The sequence below is a fragment of the Branchiostoma belcheri genome, unplaced genomic scaffold (assembly GCF_001625305.1).
Source record: "Branchiostoma belcheri isolate BF01 breed outbred unplaced genomic scaffold, Haploidv18h27 scaffold46, whole genome shotgun sequence".
Taxonomy (NCBI): domain Eukaryota; kingdom Metazoa; phylum Chordata; class Leptocardii; order Amphioxiformes; family Branchiostomatidae; genus Branchiostoma; species Branchiostoma belcheri.
In genome coordinates this window covers 1428410-1453730 of record NW_017804087.1, presented here as the reverse complement: position 1 = coordinate 1453730, position 25321 = coordinate 1428410, and the positions used below count along the sequence as shown (strand labels likewise).

The 25321-nt window shown below is 40.1% G+C and overlaps 3 protein-coding genes, 1 long non-coding RNA gene and 1 pseudogene across 6 annotated transcripts in view; 3 read left to right on the top strand and 2 right to left on the bottom strand.

The window, feature by feature from the left end:
* Positions 1-1036: 1036 nt before the first annotated feature.
* On the top strand, positions 1037-2070 carry LOC109478910 (annotated as a pseudogene).
* A 4977-nt stretch (positions 2071-7047) lies between these two features.
* Positions 7048-8416, top strand: LOC109478995. Its single transcript, XM_019780837.1, has 2 exons — positions 7048-7566; positions 8217-8416. Exons 1-2 carry the CDS (start codon positions 7162-7164, stop codon positions 8394-8396), a joined length of 585 nt encoding a protein of 194 aa, XP_019636396.1. The 5' UTR covers positions 7048-7161; the 3' UTR covers positions 8397-8416.
* Positions 8271-17959, top strand: LOC109478985 (short-chain collagen C4-like). Of its 3 annotated transcripts, none has more exons than XM_019780819.1 (7): positions 8271-8361; positions 8640-8692; positions 9084-9145; positions 9480-9566; positions 16106-16192; positions 16307-16375; positions 17006-17959. In XM_019780819.1, exons 2-7 carry the CDS (start codon positions 8664-8666, stop codon positions 17485-17487), a joined length of 816 nt encoding a protein of 271 aa, XP_019636378.1. In that variant the 5' UTR covers positions 8271-8361; positions 8640-8663; the 3' UTR covers positions 17488-17959. The 3 variants fall into 3 exon arrangements, with proteins under 3 accessions (XP_019636378.1, XP_019636379.1, XP_019636380.1); XM_019780820.1 differs by lacking the exon at positions 16106-16192 and adding an exon at positions 9842-9928; XM_019780821.1 differs by lacking the exon at positions 8271-8361 and having other exon boundaries at positions 8532-8692.
* On the bottom strand, positions 12639-14737 carry LOC109479022. Its single transcript, XR_002140766.1, has 3 exons — positions 14534-14737; positions 13528-13556; positions 12639-12771 (listed from the first exon to the last, which is right to left on the bottom strand). It is a non-coding gene; the product is annotated as an uncharacterized LOC109479022 (long non-coding RNA).
* A 203-nt stretch (positions 17960-18162) lies between the features above and the next one.
* Positions 18163-25321, bottom strand: part of LOC109478947 (advillin-like) — a 31993-nt gene continuing 24834 nt past the window's right edge. Inside the window, 8 exon segments of the mRNA XM_019780763.1 lie at positions 18163-20198; positions 20665-20775; positions 22071-22157; positions 22651-22719; positions 22940-23062; positions 23304-23507; positions 23832-23984; positions 24309-24392. Of these exon segments, the coding sequence (XP_019636322.1) occupies positions 20085-20198; positions 20665-20775; positions 22071-22157; positions 22651-22719; positions 22940-23062; positions 23304-23507; positions 23832-23984; positions 24309-24392 (945 nt within the window). The 3' untranslated portion in view covers positions 18163-20084.

The window sequence follows — 25321 nt, the reverse complement described above, 5'->3', positions numbered from 1 at the left end:
GTCTTGTGTTAAGAAGGAAAACATACTCACACCTCCCCATCCTCTTTTACACACTCGGGTTGAGATCTGCCAACAAAAGTCTGGTCCTTCCTCCTGCTACAGTCCGGTCTTGGAGCCAGATCATCCACAATGTCATCTTGAAAACAGAAAAACAAAAGTCAGCAATTGGCCTTCCTAAGAAAATTTTTACAATGATCACACCAATTTTATCACAGATTTTTGCAGAAAATCAATAAAGCAAAGCACTCTCGAGAAAAATTTTGTAATTAGTCCTCCTGGCATCATTTCATACTCAAAATACATTGTGGTATGGTAGGAGCCACAAACTTCAAAATACTGGCCAGGGCTGGTTCATAATTCGAACAATGAATTTTCATCTTTTAATCAAATCACTGCATGGATAAATGGAAAAATTGTGACAGTAACAAGAAGTAGCGGCAGGGGAATACTCCAAAGAAAGTCGGCGGAGGTTTGAATTTTTCAATTAAATTTTTGAAGTTTTTAAAAAAGTAATAGTCGGCTACTCGCGCGGTTACCGACCGGGGTATGAAGGAATCATGAAATATTAACAGGTACGTCTGCACATAGAGACTTCTACCAGATACCTTTGAGTTTGACCCAGTGTTGACGTCACACTTCAAAGAAGCTACGTGACAAGCCTCACTGGGTCAGTCTACTGAGGAAGACCAGAGTGACTGGTCGAAAGCTCTAGGTGAGAGAATTTTTTGTGTTGGACCAAAAGTTTTAACTTTAAACATTTAACTACCAACACAGATGAACTTTCATGATAGTATAGAGACTTCTGTTTGGCAATCTAGCACGCATCCCCGTCGCGTCAGCTTCAATAAAGTTCATAACTTTGTAAGCTGCCCGTGTGTGCTGCTATAAAGCGCTTTAAATTTAATACTATTCTTATTAAAAATACCAGAGTAGACAACATAGAACTTCACTGTATGGGCTATAAATTGAGAATAGAAATTGCCAGTTCATTCCTTTGTGAATTTGACGCTGAGACGACAGAGACAACATTGACACCATGCTGAGCTGGCTAAAGAAGGCGAACCCATCCCTGCAGCTGCCAACACTTCCCGGCCTGCCGAACCCTGCCGACACTGAGAATTCTGTCCTCACCGCCTGTTATGGCCAACAGGGAGATGGAGAAGTCAGTAAAAGAAGCCAACAGCTGCAAGAGGAAATGTGGCAGTTACGGCACGTACTATCCAGAGACCCTGGCTAAGATTGCAAAGCTGCGCATCGAGATCGGCCCCCAGAAGACTGCTGCGAAGATGTCAAAAGAAGTCCGCAAACAGTTGAACGAATGGACGGTCCGCTCCATCAAGAAAAGCTACAAGAGGGAAGTGAAAAAGCAGGGCAACAACAACACCGTCAGCTTCCTGAGGAAAAATGTAGGCAAGCCGCTGAAGTTGGGTGACCTGAACGCCAAACTGCAGAAGTTAGTGAGAAACACCCGGGATAACAAGGCCGTGGTCAACCATGATGTCTGCGGCCAGGGGGATCGTGTTACAGAAGGACCGCAGTCGTCTGTCAGACAACGGCGGCCCGATCCACATCACGCTCCCCTGGGCCAACTCCTTCCGCATGAACTTTGTCCAGAGGAGGGGGACGAAAGCCACCAGGAAGTTGCCGGTAGACTTCGAGGCAAGCAAGGACGGCTTCCACATGAGAATCCAAGACGCAGGGCGAGAACACAACATTCCTGACGACCTGATCCTGAACTGGGACCAGACCGGGTGGACGTTGGAGGAGGCTGGTTCGCGCCAGGTTTCTGTGGTCGGCCTCGAAGACAAGAGACAGATTGTTATTACAGCCCTCCTGACGATCAGCCTGGCCGGAAAACTGCTCTCCCCGCAGCTGCTGTACCAGGGGAAAACCGAAGCATGCCACCCGAAGTGGGACGTACACCACACAAGTTCCCACTGGTCAACAGAAGAAAGCATACAGCGGTACGTGGACACCATCATCACACCCTACATGTACATGGAGAAAGACCAGAAGACGCTTGCCACCTTCGACGTTTACAGCGCACTGAGTCGGTCATCACAAAGCTGAGAGAGGCGAACGTGATCCCCGTGTTCGTGCCAGCAAGCTGCACGGGAGAACTCTAGCCCTAATGACGCTGATGGCGGGATCAACGCCGCCCTGAAGGAGGGGTTTGCAGAGGTTTGTAGAAAATGTCTCTCAGTCTCACACTACAGTACTGGACTAGAACGGTCACCATTTTGTTTGTTTGTTTTGAGATGATGCCATAAGAAAGACTAGCACTTTTTGGGATTGATCTTAGGATTCTATGTTAATGATATCAGATTCATTCAGTGAATTTTTAAACTTAACGTGTTCTGTTGATTTTGCAACATCTTAATGCAAGTTTGCTTGTCGATTAATGTGTAATTTTGACCTGTTGCATGTTGTAAATTTTTTGAACAGAAATTTGTCTAACGCTTCGCTTGGGTGACGCCATTTTCTAACAGTTACAGTACTAGTAATTTCTTTGTTGCTAACGATCTACATGTAGTGTACTAGTAACGCAAAATTGTACAGTACCAAATTGAATGTATTTGACTTATATTTTTCTACTTATCTTGTACGAGAAATTCCTTGTTTGTACAATATTTTCTTAGTAAATGATAGATATGAGAAGCAGTGTAATCAATGTAACGACCTAAATTCACGAAAATGCAAGTAAGATGAATGACACAATCTTGTGCTTCTTGAATAAAGAATTTATTCCTTGAAAAGCATTTGTGTTTTAGTTGTTATTGTAGAAGGGATTTAAAAACTTTTTTGCTGTTTTAAGCTGTGATTTCAGGTGATATTGAAAGGTTAAGTTTTACAGTAACTACAGTGCAATTCATTTTTTATCCATTGACTGAGCATATAGTAGAATAACTCCTATTCATCCAACCTATGATGATCCCATGCAAAGGCTTATAGGAAAGGCTATCATTTGAGAATTTTTAATTAATGGCGATAATTAGGGCACCTGAATTCGGCAAATACACATGGGTACAAGACCAACATGTGTCATGCCTCACCTCAAAGTACAGCGATCATCAACAAACAAAAGACATATTGCACATCAAAATTAATAGTAGAGGTATCGTGCAATTATAGTGCTTATGACAAACAAATCGTAAACTTGCAATTTGTTCATTATCTATGGCCACAAGTCAAATTTGGAAAATATGGCGATAATTAAATTAGGATCAGGGATCATACTTATACCTACAATAAATGATACAATATAAGGACCAAGATTGCATACTTCATCCTCAAAATCAAACCAGTGTAAAAGTATTGACTGCTTCATACAATTATATACCAATGGCAGATACAATTTGGCAATTATGAAGACTAAAATCCAGTAAAATACCAATGTGACAACCTCTGATTTGATACGCCTTTCCTAAAAAAACGAAATAATTTGAATTATTCTCACTTGTGCACAGGTTTAAAATTTGGGAGCTCATAAGTGCATAATAAAGGTACCAAGTTAATAATTTTTTGCCTTGGGAAGTCTTGTTCACGCCACGTTGTTTTTTTTATGGGTTCACCACACCACGAAGTGGTGTGGTGAAACCATATTGCTTTTTCTGATGTTTCTTCTTCTCCTTCTCCTCCTGCCATTTCTTTAAATGGATTCAGCTTCTTCATTTTAGGGCCTAAGGTCCTGAAATTTGGTATGGAGGTACAGTGGGCAAATACCCCTAGGCGTTTTTTAAATTTTGCTGATACAAGCTTTTACAATCGTTTTATTTGCTTTTTTAGCGGTCCCCATAGGAAAGTACTGCGGGGGCGTACGCGCGTGACGTAATAAGAAAGGAATTCGGCGGTATGCCCATATATGGGCATGCAAGCATGAACCTGACGCAGACCAATCTTTTCTTCTTGCTGATTGGCTGTTGGATTTGATTGGATTAACTCAATTAACACCTGTTCAAAGCCATTCCATTTTGACAGTATGAACTCAAGTGTTTTGGTAGGTACAGCACAGGCCACGAAATACGCATCAATTTTCGAGGGACGTTCTGCGGGAGAGTGCAGGACGCTGTGCGGGACTTCCCTCGGGAGAGTGCGGGACGTCCTCCGGGAGAGTGCGATACGTTCTGCGGGAGAGTGCGGTACGTCCAGCGGGAGAGTGCGGTACGTTCTGCGGGAGCCAGACATTTTGCTCTTCTCTGTTGGAACAACGCAAGTTGGAGGTCAATGACCTGCGCCCGGCGTGTAAACAAAAAAGTTACGCGGTACGTAATGTGTATCGTCGGCGCGCGCGCCACGGTATCAACAATTTTCCGCAATCTTTACCAACTAGTATTATCTAGGTTCTGTATATCGATCTCCGAAGTATCACCAAAATTGTAGGGTTGATAGTTAAGTAACATCAAGGTGGTTCAAAAGCAAACCTGATAAAGAAGGAAACCCCGTAGTTAATAGTTGAAAGTCTTGGTGCCTTGAAGCGATCGATACCGCCATGCTGTTTACTTTTTATGACATACAATGCAGTGAGTGATGTGTATCGCACCGAGTTAGCTCGGTTGGAAACGCGCAAGGCGGCAATCCCAGGCATTGCAAGTTCGAACCCCAGTGCATCGGACATAAATATTTTTAGCAATTTAACATTTTTAACAATTTTATAATTTTTAACAATTTTATCAGTTTTAACGATTTTAACAATTCTGCATTTTAACAATTTCAACTATTTTTTTTTATTTTCGTTGTTTTGCTTTTTAACATTCAAAAACTGATTGTTCTTACTCAAGAATGTCAATAACTTAGAATGTTAGTCTTTTGTATTTTTCCAACATACAAACTAAAATCACTTTGATGTTGTCACAAAAGTATTGAGCTGACAAGAGAGAAGGAGTACGGTACTCTGCCAGTGTGAAGAATCTACAGAGGTATTACCAGTCACTAGTAGCAAGAGATAGACCACATTTAATGATGACGATGAGGACGAATCATATGAAGTACTATCATAGCTAGTACAGAAATTCTACTGCTTTACTTTACTTTCTTTCACTCTGTACATGCAATTAGCTCACTGGCATGATTTTAAAAATAAAGGTTATGATAATCATATTATATGTATAGCTTATTCAATGTATGGCTTCATAGTTTATGTGATTGTTGATAACACCTGCACAGAGCATTTCCATACTGACAGTATGTCTTTATTCAAGTGTTTTGGTAGGTATTTCAAGCTTTTCTGCTCCAGCATTGGAATGCGGGGCATGAACGTTTTTTTTTTATTTTGAAAATCAACAGTTTGCATTATGCAATTAAAAATCCTAACCAATAAAGTAGGGAATAGCTATCCAACTGTTGTTTTAGTTGTATGTTACTTCATATTATAGTTATATCAATGTAAATCATTGTTTTCCCTTGTGTTTCTCATTCTTTCCCTGCCATGTCGTAAAATGTGGTGAACCCATCGCTGTATTTGCTCCAAAGCAAATATTGGCCTTTCTAGTTGTTTTTTGTTTTTTTTGGGGCGGGAACGTTGAGTGGGCACACGTGCGGTACGTTCGCGTTCCAAAAGGTGTCAACTGGTTCACAGAGCCAAACCGGGGAAATTTCCAACAAAACATGTTGTTAACCGTTTAAAGCAGCGAAAATTTCTCCAATCTTGTTTAAATGCCACTCAACACGGAATGAATATATCAAGTGTTCCCCAAAGCCTTGGTCAAGAAATTCTCTATAACGTCACATGTAAAATGGCCTAAAACATAAAATTATGTACGAGAATGGCGTTCCACGAAACACAAAACAGAATATAACGTGACTTGTTGCTACTGGTTTGTTGGAAGTACAAACACTACTTTTTTTTTAAGGAGATAGTGTGCTGTCTTACCTCGCCAGAACTCTCTCAGCACCACGCCGTCCTTCCCGCCATGGTAGTCGCCATTTTCTCCTGACGTTTCTTCTCCGTATTTCGCCCTGCCTGGAGATGCGCATTTTCTCCCTCAAACATCCAAACAACGGCGTAAATCCATCCTGGAATCGTTCCTACGATATACTGGACACTTTTGACGGATAATTTCCTGACAACAAGCCGAAAATGTACCCCAAAAGTTGGAGAGAATTCACGCACAGCACACCGCACCACAACGTGGGTCACACAGCTGCTAATAGAACGGACCGTACCATGTGATAATTACATAGGGGGTGCAAACGAGATTAATCATTATTGCTCTTGATAATTAACTATCACCATTCCACCACCAAACAAAAGTTATCATTCTCGCCTTTACTTTCAAACTTCTTTTCTATGCCAAACCCAACAGTCAGGATACCTTCTGCCACAGCAAATGTTTATATCCCCAAACTTGTAGATGCCCCCCCCCCATTTGTTAATTATAGTGTGGGCCTCTCCTTGGTGCTGAACTCACCATCAGTTCCATGTATTAAGTATTGCAGTTGTGAATATTGTACTAGACGTTTTGTTTGACACAACAAAACATCCATGGAAAAGCAGGTGGTTGATGTGTTTTAGTACTTATAGTTATATATATATATAGTATATAGTACATCCTGTATATTTTCCCCGCAGAGCTTTTGATAATGTTCAGTGACAGTGCAATTTGCTTCATCATTATGTGCACAAACCTAGCTCTTCTGTGGGCTATTGTGGCATGGAGTCGGAAAAAGATGCACGTTTCAAATACGATCTGATGCTCATTCCGCAAAATCAGTACAAAAATCATATAACAGTTACGTAAAACTACATAACAAGGAACATTAAAAACCATGCAATAATCCAATAAGCACATACATCTTCCGGTACACGTGACCTAATTTTTTCAGTTTTATTTCCAAATTGCATTGGATGCCTTTAATGGAAGTAGGTTGCCTTGTTTCAAAACACAAGTACAAAAGAAAACAACCTATTCTATAGTTCAACCCTAAAGGTCAAATGCTGTGCTATCAGTAGTCAGTCTAGCCCCGGGGTGTTGCAAGTAACTGCCTACAACAATAGAACCAGCGAAATGACGTACTGCAATTATAAGTTATGGTATGATTTTCGTGCTTGTTCTGTTTCCTTGTCGGAGGTAGAGCTGTCTTAGGGGCCGCTTTTGACAAATTTGCTCCTTTTCTTGACGCCACAGTTATATTACATTTATTAGCTATCGTTACGGGAGTAAGATGTCATCAGATAAGCTAACTTATGGTCGCTTGGTGCCCGAGAGGGGAACTCGCGGCCGCCGGGAGCGAACAGGCGGCTTGCCCGGGTCTTGGGTAGCGCTGCTGCTGGGGGCGGGAGCGGTGGTCGCCTCCGCTGCGGTGGTGGCCGTGATCTTGCAGAACATCGGACACGAGATGGGAGATCTCCGGGCAAGAGTGGAGAGGGGACAGGAAGACATCGCTAAACTCCAAGCCCGCGCAGAGAGCGCAGAGAGAGACCTAAAAGAGGCGCAAGCTCGGGCAGAGAGGGACCAATCCAAACTCCTGCAGGAGATTATGTCCCTGAGAGAGAGGGTTGTGGTGCTGGAAACACAAACCCTAGACGGAAGTCTTCCACCGAGCCACGCCGAACAACAAACACCTGACGTACGTAAATTTTACAACTTCAGGTATATTTCCACTATGGTGCACACAGTCACTGGCAAGAACCTACCGAGTATTTACAGACTCCCTGGACTTATAAGATAATAACAGCAATCATTGTATCAAAAGTAAATATTGGTTTGGACTTTTAAAAACATAATCGCGGAGCATACCATATAGTTTAACTGCAGTGTTCTACACAATCTGAGCGGCATCGGCAATTTCTGAGGTCTTTGGAGATTCTACCAACAAATGATGAATAGAACAGAGAGCATATGTGTAACTAGCCTCTTCCAGGATTTTGAATTAGCATGGAAAGAAAAGGATGGTCACAAAGGCGCCAAAAGAGTAGAAATTGGCCAAACAGGCAGATAACACGCCCGGTTAGTTCGCTAAAGGAGTACAGTTTGCCGCTCTCTGTACTAAGCGGATTAACTTCTCTGGCGTGTTAAGTGTCCATTTGACCAGTTTCTACTCTTTCCTTTCCAGTCTCCTCAGAAGCCTGGTAGAGGCTAATGTATGACCGTTTCCTTGTGCGTATGTGCCAAACTATATTTGGCTCTTGTTCAATTCTGCTCTGTGTTGTGTCAATTATAATGATCACGGGTTCATGCAGATTTGTCACAGTAGACTGGAGATTATCTTTCCGACAGACTGGTCCTGTGTCGAACCCTGAAGGAGACTCTAGTGACATCAATACGGGGGTGCAGAGCCGCAATGACACGCTAGGGGGACATCTGTACCGGCACAAAAGGGAGGCACCGAACGCGAACTGGGTCCGACTTCCCGCCATCACATGTGGGGGAGTTGAAGCCCATTCCTTTTGTGGCTAGCTGGGATGGTTGACTGTTGTCATACTTTTGCCGGTTTCGTAGTTTAAATGATAAGGGCCTAACTATTAAAAGGGGCTATGCTATAATTTCTTTGGGGTCATGCTGAAGCTCTGGAGCCGTCCAGTCTGGCACCCAGGGTAGCCCTGGAGCCTGAATATGTTCAATGAATTCCTAATAACCCTTTTCTTTGCTGTCACACATCTGTTTGTGTCCGTTCTACTTTATTTTGTTGCTACTGTCCAGGCCAGGCCGGTCGAGACGGACGCGATGGCATTCCGGGGGCCTCCGGACTCCAGGTCAATCAATCAATCAATCAATCAATCAATCAATCAATCAATCAATCAATCAACCAATCAATCAATCAATCGGTTTATTGATAAAACAAGGAATTTGCAGCCACAGGCTGAATTACATCCTGTTGTACAATTAATTCATTTTAAAATTCATTGGTATACAATAAAAATCATCAAAGTTATTTACAATTACTGCCATTAAAACTTGACACATTAAGATCGAAAACACTGATTGACTTTATAAAAGGAAGGATAACATTTCTTTAACGTTCACATAACAGACATTACATACAGATAGCAATTCATGTGCTCATACATGATTATCATTACTCATGATAGCCACAAAAAAAGGATTTAATGTTGACTTACCATTCTTATAATTTCTTTCTGAAAGGGCCCGCCTGGACAGAAAGGAGACCTTGGACAGCCTGGAACTAAAGGGGCCAAGGGGTGGGGGTGAGTTTAGTATCAATCGCAGAACTCGGAATTTTCGACCGAATCTCTCGGCCTTCGTCAGCTCTCTGAATCAAGTGCTGCAGACACGTGAGATTATCTACATCAGGGCACACCAACCTCCTCTCAACAGGGATGGTGGTCGGTACCGACTTCCGATGACCTTTAACCCAGTGCTGACGTCACGTGCGGAAAAATCCCATTACTACAACACGAGCCAGATATCTGATGAAGAACGAGAGATTCGGTTGAAAATTCTGATGAGTCAATTTTTATTATGTAACTTACCAACTCAGATGAACTTTCATGTTACTTACACTAAAATTGTTGATATTAGGAGCGAAGGGGGTCAAAGGAGACACCGGACTGCAAGGGCCCAAAGGAGAGAAAGGCTCACAAGGGGCTTCTGCAAACAATGGTTTAGGTGAATACTGTTTATTGTAGAACGGTCCTTCAAAAGAAACGGTCCTTCAAAAGAAACGGTCATTGAAACCAAATGTATCTGTAGAGATACACACAAGTTACATTGGGAAATTATAGTCGTGTTCAAAAGCATTATTACAGCAGTAGAATGCAGATTGTGCCACCAAGAGATGCACGAGAGATCCGGTTGAAAATTCTGATGAGTCAATTTTTATTATGTAACTTACCAACTCAGATGAACTTTCATGTTACTTACACTAAAATTGTTGATATTAGGAGCGAAGGGGGTCAAAGGAGACACCGGACTGCAAGGGCCCAAAGGACAGAAAGGCTCACAAGGGGCTTCTGGAAACAATGGAATAGGTGCATATATCATTGTATAGCTACATCATTACAGTACGGTCATTCAAAAGAAACGGTCGTTCAAAAGAAGTCTGTCATTGCAAAATCTTCGACATTATCAAAAACTTATACAACCAGTCCGAAGCCAGTGTCAAAACTAGGAATGGCCTAAGCGAAACTTTCCCTGTTGAAATCGGTGTTCGGCAAGGATGTGTTTTAAGCCCCACCCTATTCAACCTGTACATTTGTGACCTCATAGACAAACTCAATGCAGAAAACCTAGACGCCCCCTGTTACAATCTTCAAAAATAAATAGCCTATTTTATGCCGATGATATTGTTCTTTTGTCGGAAAGTAAGCAGGGACTACAGAATGCAATTAACCGTTAGTGACTCTCGGCCGATATTGTAAACAATGGAAATTAACTATCAACGTAGCAAAAACCAAAGTTATAGTGTTTAACAAAAGAGGCCTTTTATTGTCTAACATTAGTTTCTCATTATATGATAAAGAGATAGAGATAGTTCCATCATATTGTTACCTAGGAGTTATGTTTACAGCAGGATGTACATTTAGCGCTGCCATGAAAAATTTACAAGAGAGAGCCTCAAGAGCAATGTTCAGCATCAGAAGTACTCTTGGAGAATCTAGATCTTCCGTATCACTTCATTGTAAACTGTTTGACACATGTATTGTACCAATATTATTGTATGCATCTGAAATTTGGTGCAGTAGCAATATGAATGACAAGTCTGCAATAGAAGCTGTACACTTGAAATTCTGTAAATACATTCTCGGAGTTCGGAGGAACGCCAGTAACTTCGCATGTAGAGCGGAACTGGGACGTTTCCCTTTACTGATAGAGGCTCAATGCAAAATGTACTGTTACTATTTCAGATTAGCCAACGAAGTACATACAAGTAGTCTTCAATATGAAGCCTATATGGTACAACAAGAGCTAGATCGCCGAAAAACACCCTGCTGGTTATCTAATGTACGAAAACTGTTAGAGGAGTCCGGCTTTGCAGGTAGGACGTCAGTCCAGTTGAGGCCGCTAGTACTACCGGTAGGGTGCAATAGAGAAACACAAATTTACGTTAAAATCTGTTTTTTTTTTAATTTTGATTTTTATTTTTCACAAGAGAAAACCAGGCAGAGGTCGGAAGATGGGGGTCGGCCAAATCGACTCAAACTTTGCATGTGAGATAGGTATGGGGAACTATGAACAGCCATATATTTAAAACCCTCCAGATATTTTTCATTATGGAGATCTGGGACCCCCCTCCGAAATCAGGTAATCGCTGAAAATTACTGAACTTACGATGACTGCACTGATGATTCTGATAAAGCTATGGATAAAACGTTTATACATTTGTATTACCACATTGCATAGCTTTTCTATAGCTAGTTTTACATACCCAAAGTTCAAGAGGACACCTAGAAGCTATGAGGGTGTGACAGGGGGCTACCGGAACCAATGAAAGCAGAATTTATATCTCTATGCATTTTAGTCATCTTTAAGGCGCATTATCTCATATGGCCAGTGGCTTTGGTGAATGGTTTTACTGTGGTTTGAGAGAGGAACATCTACTGATTTAAAAACAAGCGTCGTTGGATTGGGCCATACATAACGCGAGCCGTGACTGGGGGGATTTTCGGGTTTTGGACTATACTAATCGGGCAATGACTTCTCACTACTGGGTACGTTAGGGACAATGTGGGCATGTCAATGTGTGATAATCTTTAGACAATTATGAAAGAAGCTTTCATGAATTAGGAATGTTGATTTGGGCTCTATATGGAGGATATGCATGGGTATACCTGTGGAACTAGGCTAATTTTACACTTTTTTTTGCTTTCTGTTAGCTGTATTTTTAGCATGTTTTGGGGCTTTTTTTACCGGGGTTTCTTTTTTTTCACTGGGATTTTTTTCACCCAACCGAAACAAAAAAGTTCAGTGCAAAAACCAAACCCTGATACAGAAAGCATAAAAACACGCCAAAAAAACCCCCAAACCTCTGCTTGGAGAGTATGCAAAGGCAAGATAATTCACCTTTGTCGCTTTTTCTTTCACTCACTCACAAAATCACTCACACAGGCTCACATTTTAAATGCCTGTCAGTCAGTTACTCAGTCACCTATATTAGCGCCATCTAGCAATTCACACAAGAAATGCAGGACTTAAGGTATTCAACAAATTCTTTTTATTCTGCAAGCCTTATGATGTCATTGAAGTTTTTTTTTTCTTTTTTGTATTCAACGAATTCTTTTTATTATACCTTATCATGACATTGAAGTTTTTTTTCTTCTTTTTGTATTCAACAAATTCTTTTTATTTCTGCAAGCCTTATTATGTCATTGAAGTAGTTTTTTCTTCTTTTTTGTATTCAACAAATTCTTTTATTCTGCAAGTCTTATCATGTCATTGTAAGTTTTTCTTTTTGTATTCAACAAATTCTTTTATTATACCTTATCATGACATTGAAGTTTTTCTTCTTTTCTGTATTCAACAAATTCTTTTTATTCTGCAAGCCTTATCATGTCATTGAAGTTTTTTTCTTCTTTTTTGTATTCAACAAATTCTTTTTATTCTGCAAGCCTTATCATGTCATTGAAGTTTTTTTTTCTTTTTGTATTCAAAAAATTCTTTTTATTATACCTTATCATGACATTGAAGTTTTTTTCTTCTTTTTTGTATTCAACAAATTCTTTTTATTCTGCAAGCCTTATCATGTCATTGAAGTTTTTTTCTTCTTTTTTGTATGTACATGTACTTTTTATAAGTCAACTAACTATTTCAAGCAACTGCTTCAACTAAACTAAACTTTTGTAGTTAACTAAACTGCTTGCTGCACTCCTCACACCTTTAAGGTTTTTTACCAGTGTGAGTTTTCATGTGTCTCTTCAGATGATCCAGCCGACTAAACTGCTTGCTGCACTCCTCACATCTGTAGGGTTTCTCACCAGTGTGAGTTTTCATGTGAGACTTCAGATGACCCAGCAGACTAAACTGCTTGCTGCACTCCTCACATCTGTAGGGTTTCTCACCAGTGTGAGTTTTAATGTGAGACTTCAGATTACCCAGGTGACTGAACTGCTTGCTGCACTCCTCACACTTGTAGGGTTTCTCCCCTGTGTGAGTCCGCATGTGTTTCTTCAGATTATCCAGCAGACTGAACTGCTTGCTGCACTCCTCACATCTGTAGGGTTTCTCACCGGTGTGAGTTTTAATGTGAGACTTCAGATTACCCAGCTGACTAAACTGCCTGCTGCACTCCTCACATCTGTAGGTTTTCTCACCAGTGTGAGTTTTAATGTGAGACTTCAGATGACCCAGCTGACTAAACTGCTTGCTGCACTCCTCACACTTGTAGGGTTTCTCCCCTGTGTGAGTCCGCATGTGTTTCTTCAGATTATCCAGCAGACTGAACTGCTTGCTGCACTCCTCACATCTGTAGGGTTTCTCACCGGTGTGAGTTTTTATGTGTCCCTCCAGACTAACCAGCTGACTAAACTGCTTGCTGCACTCCTCACATCTGTAGGGTTTCTCACCAGTGTGAGTTTTCATGTGAGACTTCAGATGACCCAGCCGAATAAACTGCTTGCTGCACTCCTCACACCTGTAGGGTTTCTCCATGTTGCGAAGAATCTGCAGAGACAAAATGAAGCATCATTAAAAACCCAAAAGACGGCAGACTTACATTTTTTTACATTGACTGATTGAGCCCCTATTGTAAGTTGGTGGCATTTTTATACCTGTAATTTTGAATTTTAATCCGAATAACTTGCATGTAGGAATGAGTTCCAGAAACCTTAACATAAAATTGCCACAAAATTTCCGGAAAAGGATTTTCAATAATAACGTATATAATAAATGTGCTACCGGTACAAAATGGCGGAAACTACAGTATTTTGGCTCGGGGGCGACAAGAGGGGTTTGGAGTATACCTTACACGAATTGTCTTGCGTCCTGCATACCTTTCTTTTTTTAAATACAGATGAGCACTAAAAATTACTCTGAAACTGGAAATGCATTTTATTATAACTTGTTTAAGAATATATAGCTGTTACAACTCCTAAACTCTTAGTCTTCTTTCATAAAGTTTCTTCGTAAACCCCTAAAGAGCCTACAGAGAACATTCCTCCATGTGACAAATTTCCCGCCATTTTCGACGGTGCGAAAAACAGCAAAATTACACGCCAATATTTGTCAAAATTCCTCCTCCAAGCTCTGGTATACTTTCGTCAACAGCCACAGACGATATTTCGTCATAAATATTTAAAGTTTGTCGTTACACAAGCAAGGAGTTCTCTAGAATGTCCTTGTTTACTTCCACAGCGTCATCTGAATATTCTATCACAAGCAGGGTTTTTTCTAAACAGGGGAATAAGGGAGCTACTCCCTCATGTAACCAGCCAGCTCCCTCATACCAATTTTCAGATTGAACCCTAAGTGGCTACTCTTTTTAAAAAATCCCCCCTCGGTTACTTAGTTCCTTGTCATGCTTGCGACCTGCTCCCTCATGCTAAATTTTTCTAGAAAAAACCCTGACAAGTATATTTTTCTACCAATTTTACAAAGCCTTTATGCTCCAAATGCAACACATTAAACGCTAGTAATCTTACCTGAACAACGATAGCAGCTTGTTCGAGTTGTACGAGTAGGAAAGCGGCAGTCTCTCTCTTGAATGTCGCGCCGACGGAAAGAACAAGAAAGCTTCCTGAAACTGAGGTATTGCTGCAGCATATGAGTAGCAGTCCAGCCCTACGCGTCACTTCCGGTGACCTCCAGTGACCTCCGCCTCGTTCTCGACCTCTACCCTTAGCCCAATGTGAAAAAGTTAGTTGCGGCCTGATGACCCGGAAGCATTCTAAGGTCAAGGGTCAAACGGTAACTCCTGATTATCGGTTTAATGTAGCAGAACAGTTTTTGCCTTATAAGGACCCCCAAGGTTAACTTTATAGTAGGGTACACTGGAGAAACACGGCCAACTATTACAAATACACGTATGTTACGATATATGGTATAATAATGCTTTATTTGTTTTGTTCACAATGTGTATATATAGAGACCAAATTGGTTATCAACGTTATATTTGTGTGGCTCTTACATCTAGCTGGGCTCTTTTTTTTTAGCTCTGGGACTAGGTAAAGCTAATACAGTAGCTAGTACAGTAGACAAACTATGTAAACTTCGCATTAATGGTCACTTAAACTCGCCGTCTCATCTAAATGAACTAAAACAAAGACTGAAAGATAACTTTATACAAAAATTCAACTCAGAACTACAAGTAAAAGGGAGAAGAGAAAACCAAGGCAACAAACTAAGGACATACAAAACATTCAAAGAGATTTATGAAAGAGAAACATATTTAAACATTGCAAACTTCGAACATCGCAGAGCCATGTGTAAACTTCGCATTAGTGACCATCCCTTACGTATAGAATCCGGAAGGCATAGCCGTACCCCTCTGAAAGATAGAACTTGCGAATTTTGTAATCATTTATATGTTGAAAACGAGATACACTTTCTACTTGACTGTACATTATATAAAGATGAACGCCAAGAGCTATTCGATACTTTACAATTAGACAAGATATGTAAGAAAATGTCAAAGCAGGACATGTTTAAACACTTGATATCATGCAAGAACGAATGTACAGTAGACAAACTATGTAATTATGTTTCCAAATGTTTCAAAAAGAGAGAAGAAAGGGCAACTAACAGTAGATGATAGGTAGTATATAGTATTGTTGTATTGTATAGATTCTTAGCACTTTGCATTAGAATATAGCGTACCAGTATGAAATGCTCATGTTTTTGCATACTGCATACCCTCTTGTGCATTTAGCCCATCTGGGCAAGAACATGCAATAAAGATTCATTCATTAACGAATGAAACGAATGAATGAAATTGAAACCAAATGTATCGGTAGAGATACAGATACACAAGTTACATTGAAAAAATATAGGTGATTATAACATAGGAAATTAAAATATAGGAAATTATAGGTGTGTTTCGAATACTGATACTTCGTGTTAAAAAGCATTATTACAGTACGGTAGAATGCAGATTGTGCCACCAAGAGATGCACGAGAGATTCGGTTGAAAATTCTGATGAGTCAACTTTTATTATGTAACTTACCAACTCAGATAAACTTTCATGCTACTTACACTAAAATTGTTGATCTTATAGGAGCAAAGGGGGCCAAAGGAGACACCGGACTGCAAGGGTCCAAAGGACAGAAAGGCTCACAAGGGGCTTCTGGAAACAATGGATTTGGTGAATATATCATCGTATAGCTACATCATTACAGAACGGTCATTCAAAAGACATACATATAAACACATGATATCTGTGTTTAATTAAAATTCTATGGTATATTCAAATGTACAGGAGGTACTGTTTACGTACGCTGGGGCAGGAAGACATGTCCCTCGGGAGGCGCAACAATGGTCTACTCTGGTGAGCTCTTTGTTATGTTCTAACCTATCCTCCATCAGGCTTCGGGAGGCGGCTGGAAAGAGTAGAAATTTTCCAAATAGAGCGATACAAATGTAATTTGCCAGGGAGTTGGTCTGCTGGAGAGTACAGTTTGCTGCACCTGTCCAGCATTTTATCTCTCTATTTGACCAATTTCTACTCTTAACAGTTGCCTCTCAAAGCCTGGTAAAGGCTAATGTTTACCTTCGCAGACGGAAAACATTGTTTTTGCTTTTTTTCCTTCCTCTTCTCCAAACCAAGGAGGTTCTAGCGGAAAGGGCTAAAACCTCGAGCTCCTTGTCCAAACACGTAAGGTCAATGACCTGCACCAGGCGTCTGTTACCATGGTAACTAGTTGGTGCTGTAGACCAGTTGCCTTACGAAACTTTCGTACTTTTGAGTTAGTAAAGTTTGTTTATGTGATATCTGCATGTGTTTGAGTGAGAATGAACAGAACAGTGTTTATCTTCAAAGTCCATCTGTGTTGTTGGAAGTCATTATGAACCAAGTTTGAACTGCAATTTCCAACTCAGATTTTCGACTGTATAACTCTTGTCATGAAACAAGGAACGTTGTTGTTTCAAATTGTACGCAAGTAATTATTTCCTTTAGGTGTGGCAGGAGGAACACATTACCGGCAAACCGGTGGCGGAACCAACTACCAGTGTCTCCCGACCGACCCACAATGGGGGCGCTACCAGAACGGAGTCCATGGCTACAGTGCATACATGTACGGCGCTCAATATCGGATCGGCACAAACGTCCCATTCGGCTCCACATACCTCGATGCCCACGACGTCCCGTGTGCGGTCTGCTACGTCCCGGCACGCGGCAGTAAGTTAATGATCCCTGCCCGTAAGAACTGTTATAGCGACTGGACAGAGGAGTACGATGGGTATCTCATGGCAAATTCGCACGCCCTCGACAGTGCTACAGAGTATGTCTGCGTGGATGACAACCGCGAGACGGTACCAGGCGGACAAGCCGACCAGGCCTCAGCGCGGTTCTACCCCGTGGAAGCCCGCTGTGGGGCCCTGCCCTGTCCCAACTACGTGGAAGGGCGGGAGCTCACCTGTGTGGTCTGCACAAAGTGAAACTTCAAGTCAACACATAACCTTCATGCATAACCTAGCAGCTTGATCTGGAACTGCAGAGGCACTTGTTTGAAAAATCTTTGAAGGAGGATAACTCAATAACAGGTTTCGGATTATTGAGATTTTCAGACCAAGTCTATAAGTAGCTTAAGTGATACTTGACATGATAAAGTTAGATAACAACATTACTATACTTTAGAAGGAAATTCAATATATCTGCTGCATTCCATTATAGGACTACCAACTTTTGATGCATGTAATTGAGAACGAGACATTCATAAATATCGATTATGTAAATGGTGTACCAATTTGTATAATTAATGATAGAATGCTATAATTTCATAGTGGTAACTAAATTGCAGGAATATCATACTTGCTTCGTTTGGAAGCTAGGTGAAGGGGAATAACATTAAATATAACTTATCCAAATCTGTACCTTACTGCATTATTTATGAGGAAAAGCTAGAATAGCTTTCTTTATTAAAATTAAGACACATTGGGTGAAGAATATGGTCAGCTGATGTAATTTATGAAAATGAGGATATCATTCCCATTCAAGATAAAATATGTACAAATCCAAGAACAGTATTGGAAGGTATTACTAAATTATGGGGCAAGAAAGTATGCCTACTAGATTGGGAAAGTACAAAAACTCTGACTGGAAACCAATAACAGTCATTGTTACAAAGACCTTTATTGTCACAACTCTACAGAAGGAACGCAAGCTCTGATTGGTCTACTTAACAAAAAGATCTGTAAGCAAGCACCTCATTGGTTCTCATGTGATCATGATGGGTATACCTTTGCAGAACATACAAATATCAAGCAATATTTTCGACGCAGAGCTTTTGATAACACAGTGACAGTGCAATTTATCTAACGCTGAAGAATATCAATTTTTTTATGATTAATTTGCTTCATCAATTCGTGCAGAAATCCTCTTCTGTCGGCTATTGTGGCAGGGAGTCAGGAAAAAATGACTCAAATTGCACGTTTCAATTACAATCTGATGCTCATTCCGCAAAATCAGTACAAAAATTATATACGTAAAACTACATAACAAGGAAAAAACCATACAGAAATCCAATAAGCACATACACTCTCCAGTATACGTTACCTAATGTATACTCTATTTAGAGAGTTATACATGATAATAGTATGGAATGCTTCAATATATGGTAACCAGCGTATATCAATGAAAAGCTACATAATCAAAATCTTTCTACAAAGAGACTTATAACCCTAGAAGTTTATTCTAGTGGCTCAATATCAAAGTAAAGGCTTTTAGATAATTAATTTCTATCTTTAAGAAGTACAATATCATAGTATCATCCATTTGAATATCTTTCTAATCTTTAAGTGCTAAGCGTGAATAGCTTACAGCGTTTCTTAAGTCTTAAGTAGCTAATGGCGAAAACTGCATTTGAGAAATTTGTGGATTACTTTGATGCAGTCAGCTGGAATGATGTATTGCATAATCTTCTCTTCTGAACTACCTGTCAATCAATTATGATCATTTATGTATGACACACTCTGATTGGTTAATAAATCTCTTGTGTTCCCTCCTACCATTGGTCAGCATGATGCTATAGAACTCACCATCTCTTTTTGCATGCCTACTTGTGGTGCGATTCTTGTGAACAATTTTGACACCATGCCCCTCAAAAGCTGGCAAAATTACACAAAAGAAGTAAAAATGCTGCATGCAAACAAAATTATTGCTTCCATGAATATCTATATCAACTTCCATGCATTTTTCTAACACTATATATGTCAAGTTGTACCTAGTACAGCTACCGAAAAAGCCAGTATCAATGTTATCATTTCAGAATGGTCCATTGGGCTAAAATGAGTTTGTGTACACAGCAAGCCTCTATAATTATTGCATTGATGTTCATCAGTTTTTCCTACATGTTTAGTTGGAATGACATCTGTTGGAAAGCCATATACTAATAAGTTGCCATTTATTAAGTTCATTTCTCTTTAAAGATGGATACATACAAAATCACCCTCTTACAAAAACTTAGTCCATAATTCTTAAATTTCTGCTCGGTGTATACAATACATGTGTACACACAGGTTTTACCTATCTCTGTTATAAGTAAGGCATCGGCAATACATGGTTTATCAGCAATCCAGGGGACACAACATTCAAACTTTCAACACTTTTTTTTGCATTATGTAGGATCTTTTACATGGTCCAAAATCCAAATAGACTTTCTCCATCCTATGTCTGCCACCAAATTCCATATGTTATCATTGACAATTTCAAGAAGCTAGTTCACAGTGTGATATATTATGGGTAATATGTCAAGACAGTCAAATTCTTTAGGTATTACCCACATCACAAATATGCGATGCACACTTTACACAGTGTACTAACTTATTCCTAGGCTGTATCTTCTTTTTTCGAGATAAATTTTTATTTTGTGTGCTTTCAAAATCAAACGTTATTTTAGGTATTACATTTAAGTAAGGTCGGCAAAAATAAACAACCTGACCACCCCTGCAGTGCTGGTTCCCATGGTTTCACCCGGTTGGTTACGGTGCATAGCTACGGCGCCAGCTGGCTGGCTTCTTTAAGTTCTTTCTCTCGTCTAGAAAAGTTTCTTCTCCTTTTTCAGGCCTGTTCTCTTCCAGCCGGCCAGACTGTTGAACTTGTCTCGGGACATGCCGAAAATACTCTCAAAGTCTTCATCTGACAAGTACAGCTGTGGGGAGGGTAGAAATATATTAGTGCAAACCATCTACACACAAACATCTTCAACCTACCCTGTGACCCAATATACCTCACATACAACAGGTCCTCATACCTCCATGAGTTTTTGTGAATTTCTTGTAATAATTTATTCGTTGATGTGAATTTGTACCCTCACTGGTTCTGTCTAAATATATATTGATGCATTTTAAGGCGACATATAGCAGAAAACTGAAGACAGGAAATGAGATAACCTTTACCAGAACCTTTCTGGAACCTTTGACCTAACTTCTGTCAGTGTCCCATATGTGCCTAGCAGGTGAAAGTGAAAATAATTACAGAAACACTTTGTACATGGATGCCGAAGTTAGCCCGTGTACCATCTTGATTAAGTCTACCCTACCCATAACTAACCAGGATGGTACCCAGGCTACTCCAAGGTAAAAAATATAATTTATCAACTTATAAAAAGAACTCACTTCCTTCTTCGTTGGGTCGACGCCTTCAGGAATCTCCTCTCCAATCAGCTCTTCGTAGGAGAAGGTCTGTCCCGGCACGAAGTTTCCATTCAAGTTCATCTGCCCAACATCCTGGAGAAACACACAGTCCCAAAACCCTCAAGTCTTCCATTTCAAAATCTTTTTTTTCAACCCTGTCAGATTAAGAAGTATCTTCCCTGAAATTATCAGTGAAAAACTTATAATAATTTTTTAGAAAAACATTGTACATTGTACCAAGTTACATTGTATGTTCCATATTTTTGGTCAGCTTTGTAGATTCTGAAGTTAACCCTTGCACTGCTGCATAACCCCCACACCATTACAAGTTTGGTGTTAATTTCATGGTTACCTTAGCAATCTGAAGGTTAACAGTAATGCATATTTAACAACATGTAGTAACTTGTACCTGGAAGTTGGTATATCTATAAATCACTGCCATAAAATCTTACCTCTACTGTCTGTGCAGACTTCTGCAGATATGCGCATTGAAGTATTTTTTTTAGATTGTAACACATTGAAAGACTACAATTACTGCAGAATCACACGAGAAACAGATCACAAAGAAGAAATTAAGGTAGAATTGGATTGATAGGAGGGTGCTGAGAAAAAAGCAGTAACCTTAATTGTGGTGACTCAGTTTAGGGTGAACTTTAAATTTTATGAAAAATGAGCTAGGATAATTGGTGATTGTATTGGTGATTGTATTGGTCAGTACCTACCTGGTTAAGACAAGGTAGAAATGGCTTCTTAGATTCAATGACAAGTGTAGGAATTATAAGGTTTTGTGTCTTTAACTTAGATGCACTTATTATAATAATAAAATCCTGTACCTAAAAAAACCCCAAGCAATTGAATCAGTCCCAGTAAGAGTTAACAATTAAGCTGGTTCACAATTCGAGAACATAAAAGAGGTCAAAAGGTAAGGCCCCAAACTTGTAAACAGTTCTTGATACCATCTTCTGACATGTTTTGTTTATTTCTCAGTGTGTATAGAAAAAGAGATGGGTACCATCCCAGTATAAACTGAAAGTTTAGCGACACTGAAGAAGAGTGACGGATGTTGGTTGAAACGTAATGTCTGTACTTCATCCGGTAATAGAGCTTTTTTAATTGAATTGTTTTGGAATATTCTTAACCTGGATGTTTAACCTTTATCAACATATATACTGAAGGTGTGGAAGGATTCTAACTTGATAAAGTATCGTAAAAAAAGAAGCGACTGGTTTGGATGACTTTCCGCAGCGCAGCAGACAGGGTGAAACAAAGACAGACCTACAACACGAACGTTCCTAACAGGAGCAACACGTTAGTTTGAAAAGGAAAACGACGGTTACAACGACTTCTGCCGTGAGGGTGAGGAGAAACGTCTGTTCAGTTGTTCATACCCTCACTGGTTCTCCTGCCCCTGCGCTGAAGCCTTTCTTTGGAGACTTTCCGTCAATCGATGATTTTGCCATACTCTGTGTGATCAGCTGAACAGGAAACGTGCAACAAGGTGAACCCAAGGTCGGAATTCTAAAACTACAGAAAGACCTAGGACCAATCCACTTAACCTAGCTACAGCTAACATCAGCTACATGTAGATGAGTATCTTGAACAAGTCTAAAAAGGAACGCTGCAATGATTAAAAGGATTTTTGGAAAGAGTTAGTCAGGTAAAATGACTTCACATTTAACTTTGACTGTGGTCACATTTGTCATTGGGCGTCGTACAAATTTGATGTCGTAGCATTTTCAAGCAGGGTGTGACAAAAGCAACAGCTGAAAAGGATATAAAGCTACCTTTTGGTAAGAAGGCAGCTGGATTTTGTATCACACATGCCTGACTTCTTCAGGAATGCCCTCATGATCAATTTACAATCGTACGACAATCGTTTGCGATCATCTGACAAATGTGGCCACGCCCTAGAGGAGGGTATAGTGTATATACTACAGGTAGAAGTTCTGTATCTTCAGTAAAACTTACAGTGGTCACGTCAACAACAGCACTGGCATCTCCAAATTCTGCCTTCAGTTGGTCGTAGCTCTTCCCTTCCTGTAAACAAACAAGAGAGATTTATTTACTCATTTCGGCTGAAGATACAACCTACAAAATACAGCTGCAGTTTATATAAAATATTCTGTCATAAAGAAATAGACAATGTGGTTACGTGTAGGGCTCAAAACCAAAGAGACAGTTTGTGGTAATATCATACACATGTACTGAATTCTCTATGACAAAAAAAATCTTTGTTTAATATATACATAATACGTACACTCCACTTGAAGGGGTCCCAAGCCATGAACCAGCCAGTAAAGGTCGGGGGTTCGAATCCCATTTTGACTTTGATGATGGGAGTGTCGGGGTCTCTGCCGCTGGGGTCTGTGTCCAGGTACTCCTGTTAAATGAAACACAACTATTATTACATTTATGGAGGCTACTCAACCAGAAATATAATACTTGTAAAGGTTGGTTTAATCTTTACACTGGAATAAAACTGTCTGGTGTTTGGACCACTATCCAGCAGCCGTGATAAGAAAGGGAGGTTTATGTTCAGATAATCCATACCCATAAACTCATGATCAGCCACTCAAAACAATACTTCTGTCCTGAAAGTGATTCCATGAAATCTTCCTGACCTTGGTGATGCGTAGGGACTCCTGTTTCTCGGTGACGTTAGCGTCGGCGCCGATCCAGACAAACACCTGGTCCCAGGTGTCCAGGATCATCACGTCGTCCTCCTCAAGGTCATCCTGCGTGAAGTCGCTGATCTCGTCCACCACCACACGGCCAGTCGCGTTCGACACCAGGAACAGCCGCGCTGGGTTGTCCTGGTCCTCCTCCTGGCAACACAAACATCACAGATCTGTTTTTATCACAGCATCACAAGGAGTTGGAGACTCCAAGTTGGAGTGTTCCCTGTTTTGTGAGCGAACTGTTTTTACCTCCATGTTAGTGTTCTAGTCGCGTCTGTATTTTCATCATTTTCATCATTTGACAAAATTTTGCTGCTCGTGAGGGACAAATATTTGATGGAAAAAATTGTTTCCTTTGTTAATTTCTTGGGATCTCTTATGATTTTGTAGTGCAAACATTCTGATTACAAGTGAACAAGTCAAATATAGAATAATAAGATAAACCATGGGGGCCTTGTCTGAGTGACTCACCTGCAGACGTGGGGCAGAGGCATAGGGGGCCTTGCCTCCAATGGCATTCCAGAAGTCTGGCTTCTCCTGACCTTCAATCACGATCTCAGGGTCGCGTTTGGAGATCAGACGAGACACCGTCTTTGCCATCTCTCTTTCATCTCCGCTAGCGCCCTGTTGACAGACAATACATTATTTACTTACTGGTATTTATTTGGATTCACCACAAGTACAAAATATATACAAGTAGAAGGGAGTGCAAAACAGGCGTATAACTGTACCTTTGCAAGTTGCCCTCCCAGATATGATACAATACACATACATATTAAACATGGTTAAGTTTGTGGTTTCGTTATCTGTGTACAAAATGCAAACTAAGCTATGCTTCATGAGAGCCATCTATTGAGATTTTTCATAGCTGCAGCCACAACAGATTGTAATGATACAGAAAGGTTACCTTAGCAGGCTGGAGGTTAATATGTACTGAAGTTTGCCTACCTTGCCGTACCACAGGTGTACGTTACTGGGCGACTGGAGAACAAACACGTCGTTGGAGTTGAGGGAGGCGGCTCTCGCTGGCACCTGTATCAGGTAAGGTCAGAACTTTAGCAGCTGTTTTTCAATTAAAATTTAAAGGCATCCAATGCAAGTTAAGGGTGGCAAAATAAAAAAATATTGTGGATCTGTCTGATACTAATATTTACTGCCATTTATTAGCACATTTTCGTCATCATTTCATACTTGAAGCATTTGAAAAAGCCAAAAAGCAAGCTATGTGTGGAATCCCTTTATTTTTTGGTATCACCAATAAATACCTAGAACAAGCCAACGAGAGTCAAAACAAGACACCATTGTAATAGGTATTTGTTCTGGATATAAACAGAGTGCACATTTTTGGAGAAAAAGAAGAGTTTAGAAATGTGTTCTCTAAACATGAAAACATGAAAGAGAAGTCTTAGGCCAGCAAAAATCTACATTGTACTGTTAGTATAATTCTCCAGCTCATGAACAAATGTTAGTAAAAACATCCATCTAGCTTCTCTAGTAGAAGCACATACATGTACATATATTCTGCATGTTAGTAGACAATACATAACATACAGTCTAGGTGTGAAAAGAACTGTAAGTCAAGAGGTATTTTTGGCACACCGGACAATGATACTTACCACCTGCAGATGTCCAAGTATGTTAGAATAATGACAACAACAAACCTTGTCAAATAAACTAGTTTAAACTGTATTTTATAAGCTTAGGGGTATCTTTAACAAAGTATTGGAGTTACTTGTCATAATTATTACTTTGTCAGTAAAAACAGTACTTGTCTGTAGTTGCCATTATAGTTCTATTTGATAGTGTTGTCCTATATACTTCAGTTTGAATAAGCCAGTGCACAAGAAAAAATTCTTAGCATATTGTTATTACTATAATTGTTTTTGTCAGAATTATACTCCAATCACTACCAAGGCTCCACAGACTCATCCATATGGATAATATTAGTCTGACTCGGAACA

Coding starts and splice junctions, on each gene's coding strand:
- LOC109478995 (XM_019780837.1), top strand. CDS start 7,162: ATGTCATCAGATAAGCTAACTTATGGTCGCTTGGTGCCCGAGAGGGGA. Junction 7,567..8,216: donor CCGAACAACAAACACCTGAC/GTACGTAAATTT, acceptor TCTTTCCGACAG/ACTGGTCCTGTGTCGAACCC.
- LOC109478985 (XM_019780821.1), top strand. CDS start 8,553: ATGTTCAATGAATTCCTAATAACCCTTTTCTTTGCTGTCACACATCTG. Junction 8,693..9,083: donor CGGGGGCCTCCGGACTCCAG/GTCAATCAATCA, acceptor TCTTTCTGAAAG/GGCCCGCCTGGACAGAAAGG. Junction 9,567..16,105: donor TTCTGCAAACAATGGTTTAG/GTGAATACTGTT, acceptor TTGATCTTATAG/GAGCAAAGGGGGCCAAAGGA.